General features: G+C 46.9%; 1 protein-coding gene across 1 annotated transcript in view; it reads right to left on the bottom strand.

Moving 5' to 3' along the window:
* The window catches only part of RIC8B (RIC8 guanine nucleotide exchange factor B), a 55,048-nt gene extending 43,972 nt beyond the window's left edge, over positions 1-11,076 (bottom strand). Inside the window, exon 1 of the mRNA XM_066590493.1 lies at positions 10,807-11,076. Coding sequence (XP_066446590.1) covers positions 10,807-10,890 — 84 coding nt within the window. The 5' untranslated portion in view covers positions 10,891-11,076. The remainder of the gene's footprint in view (positions 1-10,806) is intronic.
* Between the last annotated feature and the right edge of the window lie 10,528 nt (positions 11,077-21,604).

Below are 21,604 nucleotides of genomic sequence, written 5' to 3'. Positions count from 1 at the left end.
TTTTTTAACGGGAATGTCAGTAGTCAATGTTAAAAACACGTTGCACAACAATCGCAAAGCACAAACTTATGATTTTTGTGTGATACGTTTTTAATAGAGATGAGCGAGCATACGCGATAAGGCAAACTACTCGATCGAGTAGTGCCTTATTCGAGTACCTGCCCGCTCATCTCCAAGGCCTCATGTCCACGGGGAAAATCAGGCCCGCTCCGGATTCTCCATGGAGAATCCGCAGTGGGTCCCTCCTGCCCCGCAGACATGAGCGCTGAAAATGAGAATAAATAGGAATAAACTTACCTCCTGCCCGCTCCGGATCTCCTTTTCGCCGCGGCGTCATCTTCTCTCCGTCGCGGCCGGATCTTCTTTCTTCGGCTCGGCGGATGCGCAGGAGGACGTCGGTGACGTGCCCTGCGCATGCGCCGGCCCGAAGAAAAAAAGATCCGGCCGCGACAGAGAGAAGATGGCGCCGCGGCGAAGGGAAGAACCGGAGCGGGTGAGTAAATTCCGATTTTTGTCTCCCACGGATCCGGACGGCTTCCATAGGCTTCAATAGAAGCCCGCGGGAGCCGTCCCCGTGGGAGGCCCGCACGAAAATGGAGCATGGTCCAGATTTTTAAATCACTTTTATTGACCATCCGCGGGTATTTATCTGCCCGCGGGTGGTCAATGCATCCCTATGGGATGCAGATCCGCGGGCAGGAGAAGAGTTAAAATCCGCTGCGGATTTTAATTCTTCTTTTGCCCGTGGACATGAGGCCTAAAGATTCGGGTGCCGGTGAGGGTGAGAGGCGAGTTGCGGTGGTGAGCAGGGGGAAAGAGAGGGAGTCGGCAGCCGAATCTTTTCTCTATCTGGAAGACCTCCACCAAAAAAGACAAACCCTTCCTGGATGGCACATATTTCCTACTAGACTCTTCAGAGCCCTTATGGTGAAGATTCAGTAAAAATAGTTCTATTACACTGGCCAATTATCAGGCCCAGCATCCATCTGAACGCCCGTTGGCCCGACAGTTGGACGAGTGAGCAAACACTTCTTCATCAGCTGACGCCATACCAATGCTCACGGATCGGTAGGGTGTACCGGGGGAGGGACGGCCTTCCTATGGGGACGAATGGTCATATTAGCAATCGGTTGTCACCATAAGCTGATTTTCGTCCTATGTAAGAAGAAAAAAAAAATACAAAAGAAAAAACCGAAACGCGTGCTGAACACCATATATGACAACCAGCGCTCGTTACATGGCGTCGGGAGTTCAGCCCGTTTAAAGACCATTACTTTCACGGGCGGGCTGGACTCCGCAGCAGAATCCAACCCCGTGCCCATCCGGCATCCGTGCGTACCTGCATTTTCTTCTTTTTCTCTATACTGCGGATGGGCCGCACAGCTCGCCGTCAGTCATGCGCAATGGAAGCTGTTCATGCGGGAACCGCAATAAAATGGAGCATGCGGTTTTTCATCCGCGAGCACATACTGCAGTTTCTTTCCACACGTGTGTATGAAGAATCATTTTTCCATAGCATACTATGGAGGACTACCGCTGCGGACCGCCGAGGCGAACGTCTGCTCCGGATTCCACAGCAAAGTTTAGCCCGTAAGTTTCTGCGAGTCTTGTAGAGAAGGTAGGTGCCGCCATATAGTGTAATAATCATCTAATCTACCCTCATATCTGTGCAATAATTACTACAACACAACGGTGTCTGATGATTTGGAGATCCTAAACTCCTTTCTTGTAATTCTCAGCAGATCTGACTGGTTTTATTTTTATTTTCTGGTTTAGATTATAAAGATTTTCAATGAAGAGTTAAGAAAAAAAATGAGTAAAATCCCCACCATCCGTCAAAATACAAGTCTTGCTTACCTCAGTATATTCCGAGTCCGTCACGATGGCCTCGCAAGATCCTGTCTTTCCCCTCCCAGAATATAAGGCCCTGCTCAGGTGACAACTGCTTGCAACCAGTAATGGCGGTCATGTTGGTCGCCAGCAGCTTACCCACAAACTGATATACCGAAGGCCACGCCCACATCGGCACTAGGATTACCATTTTTTCATGAGCCTTGATGGATCCAATTTGATCAATCATGATCTTTTTTTTTTCTCTCCACTGAATAAGGGTATATTCACACGGGCGAGTATGCTGGAGGTCCGTGAAAATTGGATGTAAAGTTTTCTGTGACTTTTCAGCGATATATTTTGACATGGGCTTCCAGTATTTTGACGTTCCCATGGGGAAGGTGTGGAGAAACTGATGATTCTTGAATGAGAATTGCCCAAAAATAGGACATACTGCCAATTTTTGATCTCAGACTTTTGATTAATGGGCTCCTTTCATGTGTAAGTTGTGCGGTCCTTGTGATCGGACAGATCGGACAGGCTTTTGTGTGCGAATACACGCTTGGATCGTGTTCACACTTCTGTTGGAAACGTCACCACATTTGGCAGAAAGAATAGCGCAGCGTTATTCTTCCGGTCAAAACTATGGACATGGTTATAAGTCAGAAGTCTCTTGGGCAGTGCCGGTCATACGACCGATGCAGCAGAGCCATGTGATTTGTGTTTATGACGAAGTCTGAACAAAGCCTTAACCCTTTGAATCTAAAATTGGATTGCATGTTTTTTTCCTAGGGCGCTTTCTCTTTCTGCCATTATACAATGACGCCATCTGCTGGCTAGAGCTAGTACTGCGGTATGGGACATGCTGGAGAGGCCCCCCGACAACAGAGCGGCCAGTAATCTACAGTAAGAATACCCTATCCGATGTCTTCCGACATCGGAGCAGTACAGCCTTCAATCAGAACGTCTTTAGACATCAGACAGTGGATTGGAAAGGGTTAAAGTCGAGTCCGTCAGGCATCAGCGGCTTTGTTGAATACAATAACCCAACACACCGAAAAGCAACCAAAGCCTGACAAGTGTGCAGAGAGTCTAAGTAAGGCTCTGCTCACCTCGGTTTATTACAGGAACCGCTATGCAATGGCGGATCTGTCACATGATGGACCCCACAGACTTATAATGGGGTCTGCTGCATGTAATGAACTATATTCCATAAATAAGGCTCAGTTCATAGGTGATCGCCATGGATGTCAGCAAAACCCAACGGACCTCACTGGCTTAGAACGCTATCAGTCAGGTTTTGCTGATCCAGATGTAAAAAAATTGCACTGCATGAAGCGCTAATTTTTTCCATTGCGCGTCTAAACACTCTTTTTTCACATCTCGGAAACAAAAAGTACAATATTTTTCTCTGCAACCACTGCAGATACCACGGTTTTTGACGGGGGAAAAAAACTGCGCCATTTTTTACATCAAAACGACACCTTGACGGACCCCATTATAGAAGTTACTGGGGTCTGCCGAGTCCTGCTGGTGTCCGTCGTGCGACATATCGGATACTGCATGGCGGTTTGCCTGATGCCACAACGCAGATGTACACTGATGAGGCTTCGGTCGCATATGCAGGGTACGTTGGATTCCTCATAGATACGGGATATGCCACCTTATTAAATATATATGATGTAAGTAGATATACCCATATCAAGGGTGGACAACTGATCCTAGTGTACACCTGGTCTGATCTATAGAAGAAAACGGAAACCCAAAGGGCTTTTTCCGCCAAGCAGTGGCATCCTGCTAGGTCACGGCTATCTGATGAAGAGGGACAGACTGCTGGCCGCCATTACATTTCCCCATCTGTAGTAAAAGTATCCAGCATGGAAGTAGTTGGATAAAACATCCAATCTCTAGAGGGGTTTTCCAGGACTAAACTATTGATGACCGATCCACAGGATGGGGGATAACTTGCAATTGTGGTACCGCCCCTTTATCGGGTCATTTTTGCTGCATCATGAATACCGCAAAAATAAAGCCCAAAAAACAGTGGCATAATGGGTTGTTTTTTTTATTTTTCACCACTTAAAATGTTTTTGAAAGTTTCCCCAATACATTAAATTGCTCATTAAATGGGTTTTCCAGGAAAAAAAAATATTGTTAATAACCTATCCTCAGGATAGGTCATCAAAAGCTGATCGGCTGGGGTCTGCCACTCAAGATCCCGACCAATCAGCTGATCAGGCGACCGCTGACAACGCTGCAAATACACCGTCCGGAGCGGAAGCTGCTGCTCCAACCCGTTTTGTGGACAGCGCTGGTAATTTCAGCCTGGGGTCTCATTGAAAATAAACAGGGGCGGCCGTAGCTACAGTAAAAGCGCAAAACATCACACGGGTTGCAGCAGCAGCAGCATCCGCAGTGACCCCGATGCATTCGCAGCGCTGCGAGTGGATGCCCAAATCAGCTGACAGGTCGGGTCCCAAGTGGCGGACCCCAGCCGATCAACTTCCAATGGAAAAAAAGGAAAACGGATTTGAAAAAGAAAAAAAAAATAAAAAAATACAGGTTGTCCTACAAAAAACAAGCCCTCATACACTCCTGTCAACAGAAGAGAGAAAAAAAAAAAAAAAAAAGATAGTGCTTGAAAATTGGGGATCAAAAAAAACAAATTTCTGGTCTTCAAAGGGTTAAGAGTATTTCACAATTGCAGAAATCCCCGCTCACATGACGGGAATATATCTCCGCCATAATTTCACCGACGGGCAGACGTTGCACAACATGGCCCAGCTCCAGCCTAACAATGGTTGCATTTTTCTCAGGTCTCGAGCTTGGGGGCTTTCCATTGGGTGGGCCGGCAGCCAACATCTCTATAGAGTTTGTATATCACCTACTAGGTTTATATGGGCTCTTTCCAAACAGATAAATTAACCCCTTAACACCACAGGACATACAGTTACATCCTGGGTGTATATGGAACGGGTTCGTGAGCAGATTACACTACATACCAGGTGGATGCAGGCTGTCTGTGCTAGCATAAGCCTGAACGCTGTCCCACCCCCTACGATGACATCACAGAGTTTTGGTCAGTTGCCATGACAGCTGGGGGCCTTTTAAAGGGCTGCCATGAATAAATGCAGTATAATGTAAGACTGCGGTATTGCATTATACTGTATGAGTGTTCCAATGATTGCAAGTTCAAGTCCCCTTAAATAGTTAAAGTTTTATCAATTATTCTAAAAAAGTAAGCAGTTTAAAAACCTCTACTTTTCCCATATCCATAATGGGGGAAATATATATATATATATATATATATATATATATATATTTTTTTTTTTTTTTTTTTTTTTGGTATCGCCACATTCATAAAAATCTGATCTATCAAAGTGACACATTACTTGCCCCTCACAGTGGAAGTTATCAGAAAAAAAAAAAACACTCAATGCTTTCTTTAGTCAATAGGCGATCCAAAAATCATATGAGCTCCAAAACGGTACCTAGAAATGTCCCATAAAGTATGAGCTCTGCCTCAACGGAAAAATAAAGTTATGCCTGTCAGAAGATGGCGGCAAAAAATTTAATTTTTTTTTGCAACAGATTAACTTTTTTTTAATACAGCAAAAACTATATAAATTTGGTATAATTGTGATGAGTAACAGAATTAAGTTATGTCATTTTTGCTGTGAAAACAAACACGTCTCAAAGATGGTGGAATTGTGGGTTTTATTCCATTTCACTCCATTTAGAAATTTTTTGAAGTTTTTCAAAATATGGTCCATTAAATAGTTGCCCATGGTTCACCATGCAGAAAGCTGGCAAGATTGTGTTTATTACTGTCCCTGGGTGTTCCTTCCCAGATTCTGCCCTAGACCCAGAGCTCTGTGCCAGTACTGAAGAATAAGGCCGCGGCAGGACCGCACGGAAATCCTGTAAGATTTTCACAGCGGAAAAGGATGCTTCAAAACCTGCGTCATTTGGCAGTGGAAACTGCGCCAAAATTGACATGTCGCGGATTCGAATTCCGAGTTGCATGTCAGTTTCCGCACGGCTTGTCCGCAGCGAGTCAACGAGATATTTGCAAAGGTCATCCACTTTGTCTCAGTTTTAAAAATGCAGCAGAATTTCCGTGCGGATTCGCCCCGTGTGAACCCAGCCTTAGGATTCAGCGGCGGGTTCTTTGGCCAGACCCTCCTACCTACCGTACATACAGGAAACTTCAGGCAGGTCACACGCAATACTTTGTTGAGTCCCTACAGTTCTCTCTGTCCTCTATCTCTCTCCCCTCCTGCCCTAACCTGCCTGCTGCACATTATAACACCGCTCTCAAACATGCCCTGGATGAAGCGGCGCCCCTCGTGACCCAAGCCATCCGATGCAGACCGCCGCAACCCTGGCTCACGCCTCAAACGCGCTTCATCCGGCGGTGCTCTAGGTGCGCTGAACGGCTGTGGAGAAGGTCGCAAACACCCGTGGACTTTCTCCATTACAAATTCATTCAACCTACAACCTTCACCCTCCATCATGCCGAACAAGTCTACTTCACCTCTCTCGTCTCCTCACTATCGCACAACCCAAAACGTCTCTGATACTTTTCACTCCCTTTTCAGCCCTAAACCGCAGCCACCGGTGACGGATCTCGGTGCTGAAGAGCTGGCTGCCTACTTCAAAAAGAAAACGGATGTCATCCGGCAGGAAATAACTTTCCAATCTCAGACTAGCCCCGACCCTAGCCTTGTCAGTAACTGCTGCTCACTCTCTGTACTCAGACCAACAACAGGGGAAGAAGTCTCCAGATTGCTCTCCTCTGGTGGCGATTCTCTCCCCTCACACCTCCTCCGGTCCCTCTCCCCGGTGGTTATCTCCCATCTCACCACTATATTCAACCTCTCTCTGACCTCTGGCATTTTTTCCCTCCTCTTTTAAACATGCCATCATATCCCTACTGCTAAAGAAACAGACTCTGGACACGACTGGCGCTGCCAACTACCGACCCATCTCAAACCTCCCCTTCATCTCCAAACTACTAGAAAGCCTGGTTTACTCCCGCTTTATAAGCTATCAGAAAACTCTCTCCTCTACCCCCTAGTCCTGCTTCCGCCCCCAACACTCACAGAAACCACCCTTACAAAGATGTCAAATGACCTCCTGACAGCCAAATCGAGGGGTGACTACTCCCTACTGATCTTCCTCGATCTCTCTGCAGCATTTGACACGGTTGACAACAAACTCCTCAGCAGTATTCTTCGCTCCATCGGCCTAAAGGACACTGCCCTCTCCTGGTTCTCCTCCTACCTATCTGACCACTCCTTCAGCGTCTCCTTTGCTGGCTCTACCTCTCCCCCTTTTCCCCTTGCTGTTGGGGCCCCACAGGGTTCGGTCCTTGGCCCCCTTGTTTTCTCCATCTACACAGCCCCTATTGGACAAACCATCAGGAGATTTGGCCTCCAATACCACCTCTATGCTGATGACAGCCAGCTATACACCGCTTCCCGTGACATCTCTGCACCTTTTCTCCAAAACATCACCGACTGTCTGTCCGCTGTCTTTAACACTATGTCCTCTCTCTATCTAAAACTAATCCTCTCTAAAACTGACCTGCTGGTATTTCCACCCTCCACTAACCGACCTCCTCCTGACATCTCCATCTCAGTGTGTGGCACCTCCATAACTGCCCACTGCCTTGGGGTTATAGTCGAGTCTGATCTCCCCTTTACCCCCCACATCCAATCTGGGGCCCGAACATGTCAGCTGCACCTCAAGAACATCGCAAGAATCTGCCCTTTCCTCACCGTGGACACGCTAAAAACGCTCACTGTTGCCCTCATCGACTCTTGCCTCGACTACTGCAACTCACTGCTCATCTGCCTCCCCTGCACCAGACTCTACCCTCTCCAATCCATCCTGAATGCGGCAGCCAGGCTCATCTTCCTGTCCAGCCGCTACTCAGACGCCCCTGCCCAGTGCCAGTCACTGCACTGGCTGCCCGTTAAATACAGAATACAATTTAAACCCATTACCTTCATCCATAAAGCTGTCCATAGCACCGCGCCGTCCTACATTGCCTCCCTCATCTCAATCCATCACTCGGCCTCCGCCCTCTGCTATGCTAACGAAATCAGACTGAAAGCCACTTTAATTTGAACCTCTCATTCCCGCCTTCAAGACTTCTCCAGAGCAGCACCGATCCTACCCAAAACTATCCGCGCAATTTCCGATGCACAAAACTTCAGGCGTGCTCTAAAAAACGCACCTCTTTAGGGAGGCATACCATATTCCCTAAACCAAACCCCTCTGTACTCCGCCTGATAACATGCTCCCTGTCCTAGTGACTGCAACCCTTCTAGCCACCATCAGCTGCCCCCTGCAGTCATACTGATTCAGCCACTACACGGCCTAGACCATTGCCTATGTGTATAGCATCCCTCACTCTCCACCTCGCACATCTTCTGTATCACCCCACTATTTGGAGAATGTAAGCTCATTGGAGCAGGACTATCACCCTTACTGTTTACATCAATTGATTACTATGTAACTGTGGTTTTTGTTTTTTTTTGTACTTTTTGTCTTTCTGTATCACCCTGTCCATGTAAGCGCTGCGGGATATGTTGGCGCTATACAAATAAAGATTATTACTATTTGCAGGATTCTGAGAAGTAAAACAATTTGCATACCAAACTATACCAAGAAGTGACGAGTAAGAACATGTTACTTCCTTGTTGACATGCCTACACAAAAGGGTTTATTCAAAATGGCAGCTGAAAGTTGGCATTATATACGATGATAGGGCGGCGATCAGCTTTATGAAAATAACTTCCATAAAACTCCTTAAAAACAAATACAAAGTAATCCCAGGAGTTTGTCAGAGCCGAACAACACTTCATCCGTGTGATTGTAACGTTCTTCTAAGTGAGTGATTACAGCATCAGAGCAAAAGGAGAATTAATGGCAGGAAACAAGTACCCCGTTGTACCGCCTCCAGCTTGGATACAAGATGTGATGCAGGGGCATGGAGGCTCTAGTATCCTGTTGTACCGCCTCCAGCTTGGATACAAGATGTGATACAGGTGGGCATGGAGGCTCTAGGACCCTGTTGTACCGCCTCTAGCTTGGATACAAGATCTGATATGGACAGGCATGGACGCTCTAGTACCCTGTTGTACCGCCTCTAGCTTGGATACAAGATGTGATACAGGTGGGCATGGAGGCTCTAGTAGCCTGTTGTACCGCCTCTAGCTTGGATACAAGATGTGATACAGGTGGGCATGGAGGCTCTAGTAGCCTGTTGTACCGCCTCTAGCTTGGATACAAGATGGGATACGGGCGGTCATGGAGGCTCTAGTAGCCTGTTGTACCGCCTCCAGCTTGGATACAAGATGTGATACAGACAGACATGGACGCTCTAGCACCCTGTTGTACCGCCTCTAGCTTGGATACAAGATGTGATACAGACAGACATGGACGCTCTAGCACCCTGTTGTACCGCCTCTAGCTTGGATACAAGATGTGATACAGACAGACATGGACGCTCTAGTACCCTGCTGTACCGCCTCTAGCTTGGATACAAGATGTGATACAGACATGGACGCTCTAGTACCCTGTTGTACCGCCTCTAGCTTGGATACAAGATGTGATACAGACAGACATGGACGCTCTAGGACCCTGTTGTACCGCCTCTAGCTTGGATACAAGATGTGATACAGACAGACATGGACGCTCTAGTACCCTGCTGTACCGCTTCTAGCTTGGATACAAGATGTGATACGGACAGACATGGACGCTCTAGTAGCCTGTTGTACCGCCTCTAGCTTGGATACAAGATGGGATACGGGCGGTCATGGAGGCTCTAGTAGCCTGTTGTACCGCCTCCAGCTTGGATACAAGATGTGATACAGACAGACATGGACGCTCTAGCACCCTGTTGTACCGCCTCCAGCTTGGATACAAGATGTGATACAGACAGACATGGACGCTCTAGCACCCTGTTGTACCGCCTCTAGCTTGGATACAAGATGTGATACAGACAGACATGGACGCTCTAGTACCCTGTTGTACCGCCTCTAGCTTGGATACAAGATGTGATACAGACAGACATGGACGCTCTAGTACCCTGCTGTACCGCCTCTAGCTTGGATACAAGATGTGATACAGACATGGACGCTCTAGTACCCTGTTGTACCGCCTCTAGCTTGGATACAAGATGTGATACAGACAGACATGGACGCTCTAGGACCCTGTTGTACCGCCTCTAGCTTGGATACAAGATGTGATACGGACAGACATGGACGCTCTAGTACCCTGCTGTACCGCTTCTAGCTTGGATACAAGATGTGATACGGACAGACATGGACGCTCTAGTACCCTGTTGTACCACCTCTAGCTTGGATACAAGATGTGATACGGACAGGCCTGGAGGCTCTAGCACCCTGTTGTACCGCCTCCAGCTTGGATACAAATGTGATACTTCGCAACAAAAATCACAATTTTGTTCTTGAGATGTTTGAGCCAACGATGCTTATTTTCTTGCAAAACCACAGCCGCCCCCTGCGATTTTCACATGCATTTTTGACGTGATTTTTTAAATGCGAAAGGCAATAAGGGTTTGCTAATGTTAAAAATACATCGCAAAAAAAATGCAGAAAGATAGAAAAACCGCAGCGTGCCCTTTCTCGCAACAAAGCATGCGTGAAAACATCACAAAGGAAACCATTGTCAATCAGTGGTTTCATAATTCTGCGTTTCCTCGCAATTCTTATGGCCAGTGTGAATGGTGCCCTCATGAAAAGGAGGAGGAAAACCCAAAGATGAAGAGCAGGCTGCATCCTTGATGAGCTTCCTACATTCCCAGGAGTTGGGGATTAGACTGGGAAGCCCATAGACTGCAGGCTCTATAGGTGTAAGGAGATACATGCATGGAGCTCTGTTGCCATGGAGATGCAGCCCATTATGACAGGGGTAGTAAGGGCTGAGCGCACACTGCATTACCTGCTCATTGTATTCCTTCAGAGCCGACTCGGTCTCTTCATGGCTTCCCGGCCTGACTCTCCCCAGCACCGCGTCCAGGTCCATGTCTGAGCAGGGAGTGCAGCCAGTCACACAGGCACCAGAAGCATCCTCAGCGCCCTCTATCTGCGCATGGGGGGTGTGCCGTCCTGTGAGCGACGGGCTGCTGTCACCCGGACCTCACTCACTGTCACCGCCGCGGCTACACTCCTCTCTGCTCTCCATGTCCCGACTCCCTAGGGGAAAAGGACCTTGCGTGATGTCATGGGCATGTGACGCGTCACGTGATGGGGAGGAGTCAGGGCTGGGCAGTGGCGGTTATTGTGTGAGGTGCTTGTCTGACTGAGCAGATAGTAAAGCCATAAGGCCTCATTCACACTGGCGGTCCTCCATTATAACAAAAATGGGGTCCTATATACACAAATACTGAGTCATGTCCCACTACAGGTCATTACAAATGATGTGACCCCCATAACTCCCGCTTACTGACAGATATATGATGGCAAAGTCAAAAATCTGCACTTAGCAAAATTGTCCACCTTAAGACATCCTTGCTGGCCGTAGCAACCAATCACAGCGCAGCTTACGTTGCTCACGCTGCTGAGGTTACATGAAAGCTGTGCTGTGATTCGTTGCTAGGGGCAACAAGGATGTCTTAAGGTAGACAATTTTGCTAAACGAGGCCTAAAATGTTTTATTCTGCCGTAGTCATTGCTAGGGGCATATCAGATCAAATGGCTGCCAGCGAAGACAGGAGGGCGTTTTCTGTCCTTGATCTTAACGTCTGCCGCTCTGTTATTAGTGTTCAACGCCATTTTTGAATAAAGTTTGGTGAAGATTCACCCAGCGGGCGCACAATTCATAAGTGGTCAGGGGCGTAAATATAGAGGGTGCAGGGGATGCAGTTGCACCCAGGCCCAGGAGCCTTAGGGGTCCCATAAGGCCTTTCTTCTCTATATTGGGAGCCCAGTACTAGGGATAAAGCATTATAGTTGGGGGCCCTGTTACAGGTTTTGCATTGGGGCCCAGAAGTTTCAAGTTATGTCTCTGTGCAGCATGGTTTAGGTATGGGTACGGGTACAGATACAGATAGAGGGGGGGCCCCAGCTCACCTTTTGCATCAGGGCCCCTGAGCCTTTACTTACGCCCCTGTAAGTGATGCTCCAATTTGAAGGAAAAAGGTTACATCTGTAAGCAAAAATCATCCGTCCGTCCACCAGTCAGCGAAGGTGCCATCCGGCGCACACACACAGTACAGATGTTTGTTTTTTTTTTTAAAAACTCCTGCTTTCTCGTGGAATCGGCGGCCCGCCCACGGTGTCAGCTGCGGAAGGGCCGTGGATTAGACGGCTTCCATTGACTTCAATGGAACGTCAGTGAAACCGCACTGAAATGGAGCGTGCTGCGATTTGTTTTCAGGGCCAAAAGAAAAGCAATCTGCGTGCTTTAATTCCAGATACAAATTACAAAATAAATCCGCCCGGGGGCGCTGGGCTTCAGGCAGCATTCACACTGGTGATAAAATCGCGCAATGCGAGAGTGGGTGAAAACGCGGATTTGTGAAACCGATCATTTTCAATGGTTTCGTTCCCATTTGCGATGTCTTCACTCATGCGATGTAAAGTGAGCAAAAATTGCGCTATGCCCTATTTTACTGCGTTTTGTGATATTTTTATTATCCCCCATGTTTCCCTATGGAGCCTCCTTTTTATCACATCACAACGCACAAACTTGCGATTTTCGTGCGATCGGTTTTATAACATTATAAACTCCTATTGACCTTCGCGCAATGAAATCGTGGGATGTTATCGAGCGAGAAAATCGCCGGCGGCAGCGATGTGATGTACGTTTTTTTTACAAGAAAAAGCATCGCTGATGCTCAAAAATCGCCTGAACAAAACTGTGATTTTTTTCACGGCAATATCGCAATCGCCAGTGTGAGGGAGCCCGATGTCGGGGCGTTCTGCTTCCTGATTCTGGAATTAGTTTACCCATTAACAATGTCTCCCCCCCCCCACCTCTGTGCCAAGACATCACATGCATCCCAATAAAGTGCCATTGAAATATAACTCATCCTGCATAAAACAAGCCCTCATACACCGGCGTAACTATAGAGGGTGCAGGGGATGCGGTTGCACCCGGGCCCAGGAGCCTTAGGGGGCCCATAAGGCCTCTCTTCTCCATATAGGGAGCCCAGTACTATGAATAAAGCATTATAGTTGGGGGCCCTGTTACAGGTTTTCCATCGGGGCCCGGGAGCTTCAAGTTACGCCTCTCCTCATATGGCTATATTGATGGAAAAATAAAGTAAAACGTTATGGCTGTTGGAATCTTCACCTTTTATGATGTTTGAACTCAGTTTATGGATAGGCCGGGCCTTTTACACTAATAGTCATACCTTACATACTAATGTGTTATCTCACTTCTCCCCCAATTTTATCAGATCGTCTTGATAATTAACGAGTTCCGTATCTAGTAAGAATTTAGCGCAAACTTGCATAAATGTTTATATATTTATTTGTATATGAAAGATGTTGTAGCCATACAAATAAAATAAAAAACAGCACTTTCAGTAGAAAGGAGCAGATAATGATGATTCCGCTCTTCAGGCCTTGGCTTACACTTGTGTGTTTGGGAAATCCAGGTTTGGGTCACACATGACACATTTTTTGAAGTAGGACCCGTCTTGTTGGATGTTTTTCCTACAACATGGCGTTCAACCAGTCAGCCTACTGTGTGTCCATATCCGGTGGGTGAAGGAGCTGCTTTCTCAGCAGTTTCCTTCCGTCATGTCCGGTGGGTGAAGGAGCTGCTTTCTTTCTCAGCAGCTTCCTTCCATCATACCCGATAGGTGAAGGAGCTGCTTTCTTTCTCAGCAGCTTCCTTCCATCATACCCGATAGGTGAAGGAGCTGCTTTCTTTCTCAGCAGCTTCCTTCCGTCATGTCCAGTGGCTAAAGGAGCTGCTTTCTTTCTCAGCAGCTTCCTTCAGTCACGTCCGGTGGGTGAAGGAGCTGCTTTCTTTGTCAGCAGCTTCCTTCCGTCATATCCTATAGGTGAAGGAGCTGCTTTCTTTCTCAGCAGTTTCCTTCTGTGATATCCAGTGGGTGAAGGAGACACTTTCTTTCTCAGCAGCTTCCTTCCGTCATATCTAATGGGTGATGGAGCTGTTTTCTACATCACAGCTTCTTTCTGTTGTTGCCACCACATTGTGGATGAGCTGTCTAGGTGGTTACATAGCAAGTAAGGTTGAAAGAAGTCCTTCAATTTCAACCTATAATTACTTGCTATGTGGATCCACAGGAATGTTTCTTACCTTTGGGGCAATGTAGCCAATAGTGCCTACAAAGTCATTCATCGGTTCTCTGCAGTCAATTCCAAGATTTCTAGCTCATTTAAAGGTTGGTCCTCGCTATATGGCTTGGTCATGATTTTAACTGCCATCAGTTCTGCAGTGGATGGATATGCTGCCAAGAAGACCTGGAAGAGAATCAAAACAGATAAGACCATGGAATAATTTGTTATAGGGAAGTAGTTTACATTGTAAAGTATTGGTCACTTACTCTTTCAGAGCCCCCCTCTCCAAAGTCATTTTTATACTGAAGCAGGTTGATATCAACAGGTCTTGATGCGTTGACCATTTCTTCAGGGGATGGAGTATGGCTGAATGACATATCGCAGGATGGATTAGGGCTGCAGGCATAACCAAGGTCTTCCATGTCCACCATGTCTGAGAATGGACTTACATTTCCATATGCTAAGATAAAACAAGATTAATTATTGACTATAACTATAAAATCTACATTTTATGTTCTCTTTAAGTTAATAAATAAGACATGTACAATTTTCAGGCCCTCGTTTATTTATAACTCTTGACTATTAGATCTGGAGAATGGGACACGTCTTGCTGTTACTTGGAGATCTTCCATCTGTAACTCTGCGCTTATGATATTTTTCCGCTTGTTAAGGATTGTATATTTCTTCATCCTCCTTGTTTTAAGGGACCATTGCTCCGAGTTTTCCTTATGTTGTTAAGAATGGCCCTCTGAAGTTTGATTGTTTGAGGTCCTCCATGTTCCTTTTCTCTTTAAGGATTTGATGTCTCTTGGTCTTTCTCATTTTCTCCAGGTCCTGTCTTTTGGACGCCATTTCTGAAGCATCTTTGTCTATATTACTAGTGGATTGTCTTTTCGCCTTAGAGCGAACAGTGCTAACTCCTCTTCATTAAGTCCTCTTCTCTGATTCAGAACCTGATCTCTTTGGGTTCTTCTCCTCTTCTCTACTTCCATTAGAAAATTACATTTTTGCTGTGTATCTCACGAAACACAAATGAACCGCCTCACTCCCTGGATTCAACATTTGAAAGTTCCAACCTGACTCCAAGACCCGAATCCACAACTCCGCTGGTTATTTAATGTCTATATCCTACATTGCCATTGCGCTCCAAAAAGACGTCTAGTCCCCTCTTAAACTCCTCTATGGATTTTGCCATCACCACGTCCTCAGGCAGAGAGTTCCACAGTCTCACTGCTCTTACAGTAAAGAACCCATGTTACCATGCGACGGTTGCTGGTCCTCCCGGGGCGGCGGTGTGTGGGGTCCCGCGTTCGGGGCGCATCCCCTCGGTTTGTTGTCCGGCTGCCGGGTCGCGGGTAATGGAAAGGATGTCTGTTGATGTAGTGCTTGGTATGCCCTGGTTGGCACTGAACAATCCCCGATTTGATTGGTCCACTCGGGAATTGACACATTGGGGGTTGTCGTGTAATAGTCATTCAGCTACTGTATCCATGTGTTCAGCAGATACTATACTTATTCCTGAGTATTTGTCTGATTTTCATGACGTATTTTCCAAGAAACTGTCTGAGACTTTGCCTCCCTATAGGGAGTGGGACTGTGGTATTGATTTGATCCCCGACAGTCCCATCCCTAAGGGAGCCATTTTCAATTTGTCTGGGCGTGAGCACGAAGCCCTTAAGTCCTATATCTCAGAGTCTCTGGCCAAACGACATATCAGGCCGTCCAGGTTCCCTGTCGGGGCAGGTCTCTTCTTTGTAGAGAAGAAGAATGGGACATTGAGGCCTTGTGTGGATTATCGGGCTTGGAATAAAACAACAGTGAAGACCCATTGCTCCTTGCCCCTGATTCCTGATTTATTGAATCAGGTGGTAGGGGCTCACTGGTTTTCCAAATTGGACTTAAGGGGGGGCTTACAATTTAATTTAAATCCTAAAGGGAGATGAGTAGAAGACCACGTTCAACACCTCGTTTGGACATTTTGAATATCTAGTCATGCCTCTTGACTTTCTAATGCCCCCGCTGTGTTCCAGGGGTTTATGAACGCGGTCTTCCACAACTTCCTGGGGGTATTTTTGGTCAAATGTCTTAATGACATTCTGGTGTATTCCGCAGACTGGAAATCACATGTGCCTGCAGCTGATGTCACCACAGATGCGCTGCAGGGGGTATGGAAAGAAGTACAGAAGAACCTGGAAGCAATGGGGGCTCATATGCAGTTGCGTAGTGGGAGGAGTCTATCTGCATCTGAACCTTACAGGATGGGACAGAAGGTATATTTGTCTACTAGAGATCTCAAATTGAAGGTTCCGTCTTTGAAACTGGTACCGCGTTACGTGGGTCCCTTTGTCATCACGCGTGTAGTAAACCCGCTTGCTTATGAACTTGATTTGCCAGCTACGTGGAGGGTACACAGGGTTTTTCATAAGTCATTATTGAAACCTTTTGTCCCTTTTAGAGTGCCAGGCCAGTGTGGGCGGCGTGGTGCTGGTGGCGCGCGGTGCTGTGCCCACGTGCACCTGTGAGTGCAACTGCCATGCACGAGCTCCCTTTTGTTGCATTCTATTGGGAGTTGGCTGTCTCCCTCTCTCTGCCCGTGGGCGGAGGCTTTTGTTTAAAGGTCAGGCAGAGACTTGCAATCACTGCCAGTTATTGGTTTCCCTCAGTGTGCTAGCTAGTCTGCCTCTGTTGGTCTCCTGCTTCTGTCATCTTGTCTGCTATACTTTGCTATTATCCACCAGGTTTTTCCATTTGCCTCAGTTCTGCTAAGTATTATTCGTGTTGGTTATTTACATCTGCCTTTTCTGTCGGTATTCTACCCTCTCCATCCAGGTACGCCAGCGTCCCTTTTTCGTTCCCTAGTCAGAGTAGGGACCGCTGCCCAGTTGCCCTCCTGGGGTCAGCCAGGAGTGGAGGCAAGTAGGCCGGGACAGGGGTTGTGGGTGAGATCCAGGGCACCTGGGTTGGCGTACCAAGGGTAGTATACCGTAACAACCCCCTTCTATGTTGGTGATGAAACTTTCTTTCCTCTAACCGTAGCAGATGCCCTCTTCTTACCATCGCAGTCCTCGGTATAAACAGATCATGGGAGAGATCCCTGAATTGTCCCCTCATGTATTTATACATAGTTATTTGGTCGCCCCTTAATCGTCTTTTTTCCAGGGTGAATAATCCCAAATTTGATAGCCTCTCTGGGTATTCCAGTCCTCCCATTCTGTTTATTAACTAGGTTGCCCTTCTTTGAACCCCCTCAAGCACTGCAACATCTTTCCTGAGCACCGGTGACCAGAACTGTACGCAGTATTCCATGTGAGGCCTGACAAGTGCCTTATATAGTGGAAGGATAATGTTCTCGCCCCTCGCCCCTATACCTCTTTTAATGTACCCCTAAGACTTTATTTGCAGCAGTTGACTGGCATGGATTGCTGCAGTTAAGTTTATAGTCAACTAGTACCCCTAGGCAGGGGAGTAAGTAAAGACTCAAGGGCCCGGGTGCAAAAGTTCAGCTGGAACACCCTTCCCCTCTATCTGTACCCGTACCCATACCTAAGCCCTGCTGTATACACCTGTAAAACAAATTTACATGCATGATTTAGCCCCTTGGCATATACTTTCCAAACATGACTAATTTCCTGGACTACATTAAAAACTGTTTGCAGGCCCTTAGGCATATTTCACACAACTGAGAAAATCGCACACGATTTGTGTGTTGCGAGACGCACAAAACTCGCATGCATATGAACTCCATTGTTTTAAAGCGATTTTTTTTTTCCCGCATCGTGGGAAAATATTGTGGTATGTCCTATCTTTGGGCATTCCCTTGGAAAACCTTGCAATCGCCTATTGTTTTCAATGGGGCCGGCATTGCATGGTGTACGAGGTGTATGCGGAGCGATGTGATACAATAGAAAACACTCCCCGATTCCCCACCTCGGCTAAAAGTATCGCTTCTTCCCAATGTATTCTGAGGCGTTTTTGTGTTAAAACCACCTAGCATCCGTGGAGACATTGTACTCTGGTGAGTGTGATATCGGGCTGAGTTTCACGGCCCCATGTCAGACTCACCCGTGTGAAGTTACCCTTAGGCTGTAACATACATAGTAACATAGTATATAAGGCCGAATGAAGACAATGTCCATCTAGTTCAGCCTATTAATCCTTCCATGTTGTTGATCCAGAGGAAGGCAAAAAACCAAGAGGCAGGAGCCAATTAGCCCTTTTGGGGGAAAATTCCTTCCCGACCCCCTAATGGCAATCAGACTAATCCCTGGATCAACCCCTAATAGTTCCTACCTGCCTGTATACCCGGATTAACAGTTAACCTAAGGTTTATATCCTGTAATATCCTTCCCCTCTAGAAAAACATCAAGTCCCCTTTTAAACTCCTCTATGGATTTTGCCATCACCACCTCCTCAGGCACAGAGTTCCACAGTCTCACTCCTCTTATTGTGTTCATTTTTTTTGTTGCCTTTTCGAACCACAATTAAAATCACATCAAAAAACCACATGCGGATTTAAGCCATACATGCAATTTGTTTTGTTTGTTTTTTTTTTAAACTGCATGCAGGTTTTTGATGAGTTTTTAAATTGTGTGTAAAGGCTCCTTACATGGGCGTATGAGCACAACACTGCGAGTCTCGGAAGAGCCGCCAGAGATCGCGTAGTGCTGCGATAGGCACTGCGCATGCCCCGGATTATGACGTCACGGACATGCACAGTGTGACTTTTTTTTCTTCAAATCCCCCACTCTGTGCAGAGCGGGGCTGCGTGTTAAAGGCTGTCCTTTTGCAAGGAATGTGAGGGGGCAGCGTTTCAATACGCAGCCCTTCGTTGGTTCTGTATAAAATAGAGAGAAATAGAGCATGCTGCGATTTATTTCTTTTGCGTTTTATACACAGTGTCCACTTGCAGTTCCAACGCAGGCGTGAATGGAGGAATGAAAGTCCATAGACTTTCACTGCCTCTATTCACCGCGTGTTACGCAGGGGAAATACGCGTGCATAATACGCAGTGACAATACAACCGTGTAAATAAGGGTGTGCAATCATATACAGTATATACCAAGGTTATACCATCATAGTCTATATCACTATATGCAGGATGTATAACTTATACTAGCTGTACATCTATAATTATATACAGGTGTAGCACCGCGGGGGTTAAAGAGCACTCCAAACAGTCACTTTTCTTTTCTTTTGGTTTATTTACAGTCTTTAACAGAAACAAAAGTAACTGGGTCTCCAGATAAATAATAAATGATAGCAACAACAAAAAGTCTCTGTTCAGGATTAACCCTCCTCAGTCTGGAGGTAACGCAGGTAAACCCTCAGCTGAGGAGACCATACAAGTCCTTAGAGGTGCACAGACCTGTGGATGTCCAGAACGCCGCTGGTCCTTATGCCTTCACTCTCTCAGGCTCCAGTCCAAGGGCAGGCGTATCCCCTCCAGGGGTCCTGCTGGAAGCTTGCAGCGCCTTGTCCACAGCGCCTCCTTGCTCTCACTGGAAGGCACAGAGTAACTCCAGCCTGTATCTCCCAGGCACACACACCTCCTTCTACCTTCCACCTGTCTCCTTAAATGGCATGCTGGACAGGTGGTAAGATCTTCCCCCTCTGCCCCAAGCCATCCGGCTGGGCACCAACTGCAACTGCACAGTAAATCCTAGACGGGGCATCTGCATTACCATGTAATTTTCCCGGCCTATGTTCCACCTCAAAGTCAAATTCTTGTAACGTTAAGAACCATCTTGTCACCCTGGCATTATTCCCATTTATTTTTATACATCCACTTCAAGGGAGCATGGTCTGAGATTAGTTTAAATTTCCTTCCCAGGAGATAGTACCTTAGGGAGTCTAATGCCCATTTTACCGCTAACCCTTCCTTCTCAACTATGGTGTAATTTTTTTCATAAGGGGACATTTTTCTGCTTAAGAACAGCACGGGATGCTCTTCTCCGTTAATCTCTTGGGACAATACGGCCCCCAGCCCTACTTCCGACGCGTCCGTCTGGACTATGAACTCTTTTGAAAAGTAGGCAGCTATCAATATGGGCTGTCGACACAATACACGTTTTAGCTGTTCAAACGCATGTTCCGCTTCTGGTGTCCACTGCACCATTACTGACCTGTTCCCCTTGGTAAGCTCTGTCAGCGGGGCTGCAATTGTGGCAAAATTTGGGACGAAGCATCGGTAATAGCCCACTATATCTAAAAACGCCCACACCTGTTTTTTTGTTAGGGGTCGTGGCCAGTCCTGAATAGCTTCCACTTTATTAATTTGGGGTTTAACTAGCCCCCTACCCACTATGTAGCCCAGGTATTTGACCTCTTCCATTCCCACTGCATATTTTTTTGGATTTATCGTGAACCCCACCCTCCTGAGGGAGTCTAATATTGGCTGAACCTTGCTGAGGTGGCTTTCCCAGTCCCGGCTAAATATTATGATGTTGTCTAAATACGTACTTATGGGGAGCTAGGATTTTGTCCATCACCCTCTGGAATGTTGCGGGGGCTACTTTTAGTCCAAAAGGCATGGTCACATACTGAAAACACGCTTCTGGGGTAGAAAAAGCTATCTTTTCTTTTGCGTCGGCCGACAGAGGAATCTGCCAGTACCCTTTTGTGAGGTCTAGTGTAGTCATATACCGGGCTGATCCGAGTCTGCCAATCAGCTCGTCAACCCTGGGCATTGGGTACGCATCAGATTCGGAAACTTCATTAAGCTTCCGGTAATCATTGCAAAAGCGCCATTCCCCTGACGGTTTTGGCACTAAGACTATGGGGCTTGACCATCCACTTGTGGATTCCTCAATGACCCCCAGTTCAAGCATTCTTTTTACCTCCTGGGACACTACTTCCCTGCGGGCTTCAGGGATTCTATAGGGTTTTATATTGACCCTTATGTTAGGGTCTGTCCGGATCTCATGTTCCAGGACCCTAGCATGACCGGGTCAGTCGGTAAACAGATCCCTATTCCTCTGCAAAAATTCTTTGCTTTCTTGTCTCTGGGATTTCGACAGGGTTTCTGCTATAATCACGTCCTGGATATTACCCTCCAGCTCCATGACCAAGCAGGGAGAACCCAGTAAATCCTGCTCCTTCCAGGGTTTTAACAAATTTACATGGTAAATTTGGATGGCCTTTCTCCTACCTGGTTGGAGGACTTTATAATTGACCGTCCCTACTTTTTCCACCACCTCGTATGGTCCCTGCCACTTGGCAAGAAACTTACTTTCTACGGTGGGGACTAGCACCAGCACCCGATCCCCTGGGTTAAACTGTCTGACTCTGGCTGCCCGATTATAGACATTAGCCTGCCTTTCCTGCACTTGGAGGAGCTGTTCTTTTGCTAATGGCATTATCTTGGCAAGTCTCTCCTGCATTTGGGCCACATGTTCAATGACACTCTTATGTGGGGTGGCTTCGCTCTCCCATGTCTCTTTTGCTATGTCCAGTAATCCATGGGCTTGTTGTGCGTACAATAGCTC

This window comes from Eleutherodactylus coqui, chromosome 2, assembly GCF_035609145.1.
Source record: "Eleutherodactylus coqui strain aEleCoq1 chromosome 2, aEleCoq1.hap1, whole genome shotgun sequence".
Classification (NCBI taxonomy): domain Eukaryota; kingdom Metazoa; phylum Chordata; class Amphibia; order Anura; family Eleutherodactylidae; genus Eleutherodactylus; species Eleutherodactylus coqui.
The sequence above is the reverse complement of the archived record's forward strand: the minus strand, read 5'-3'. Positions and strand labels throughout refer to the sequence as shown.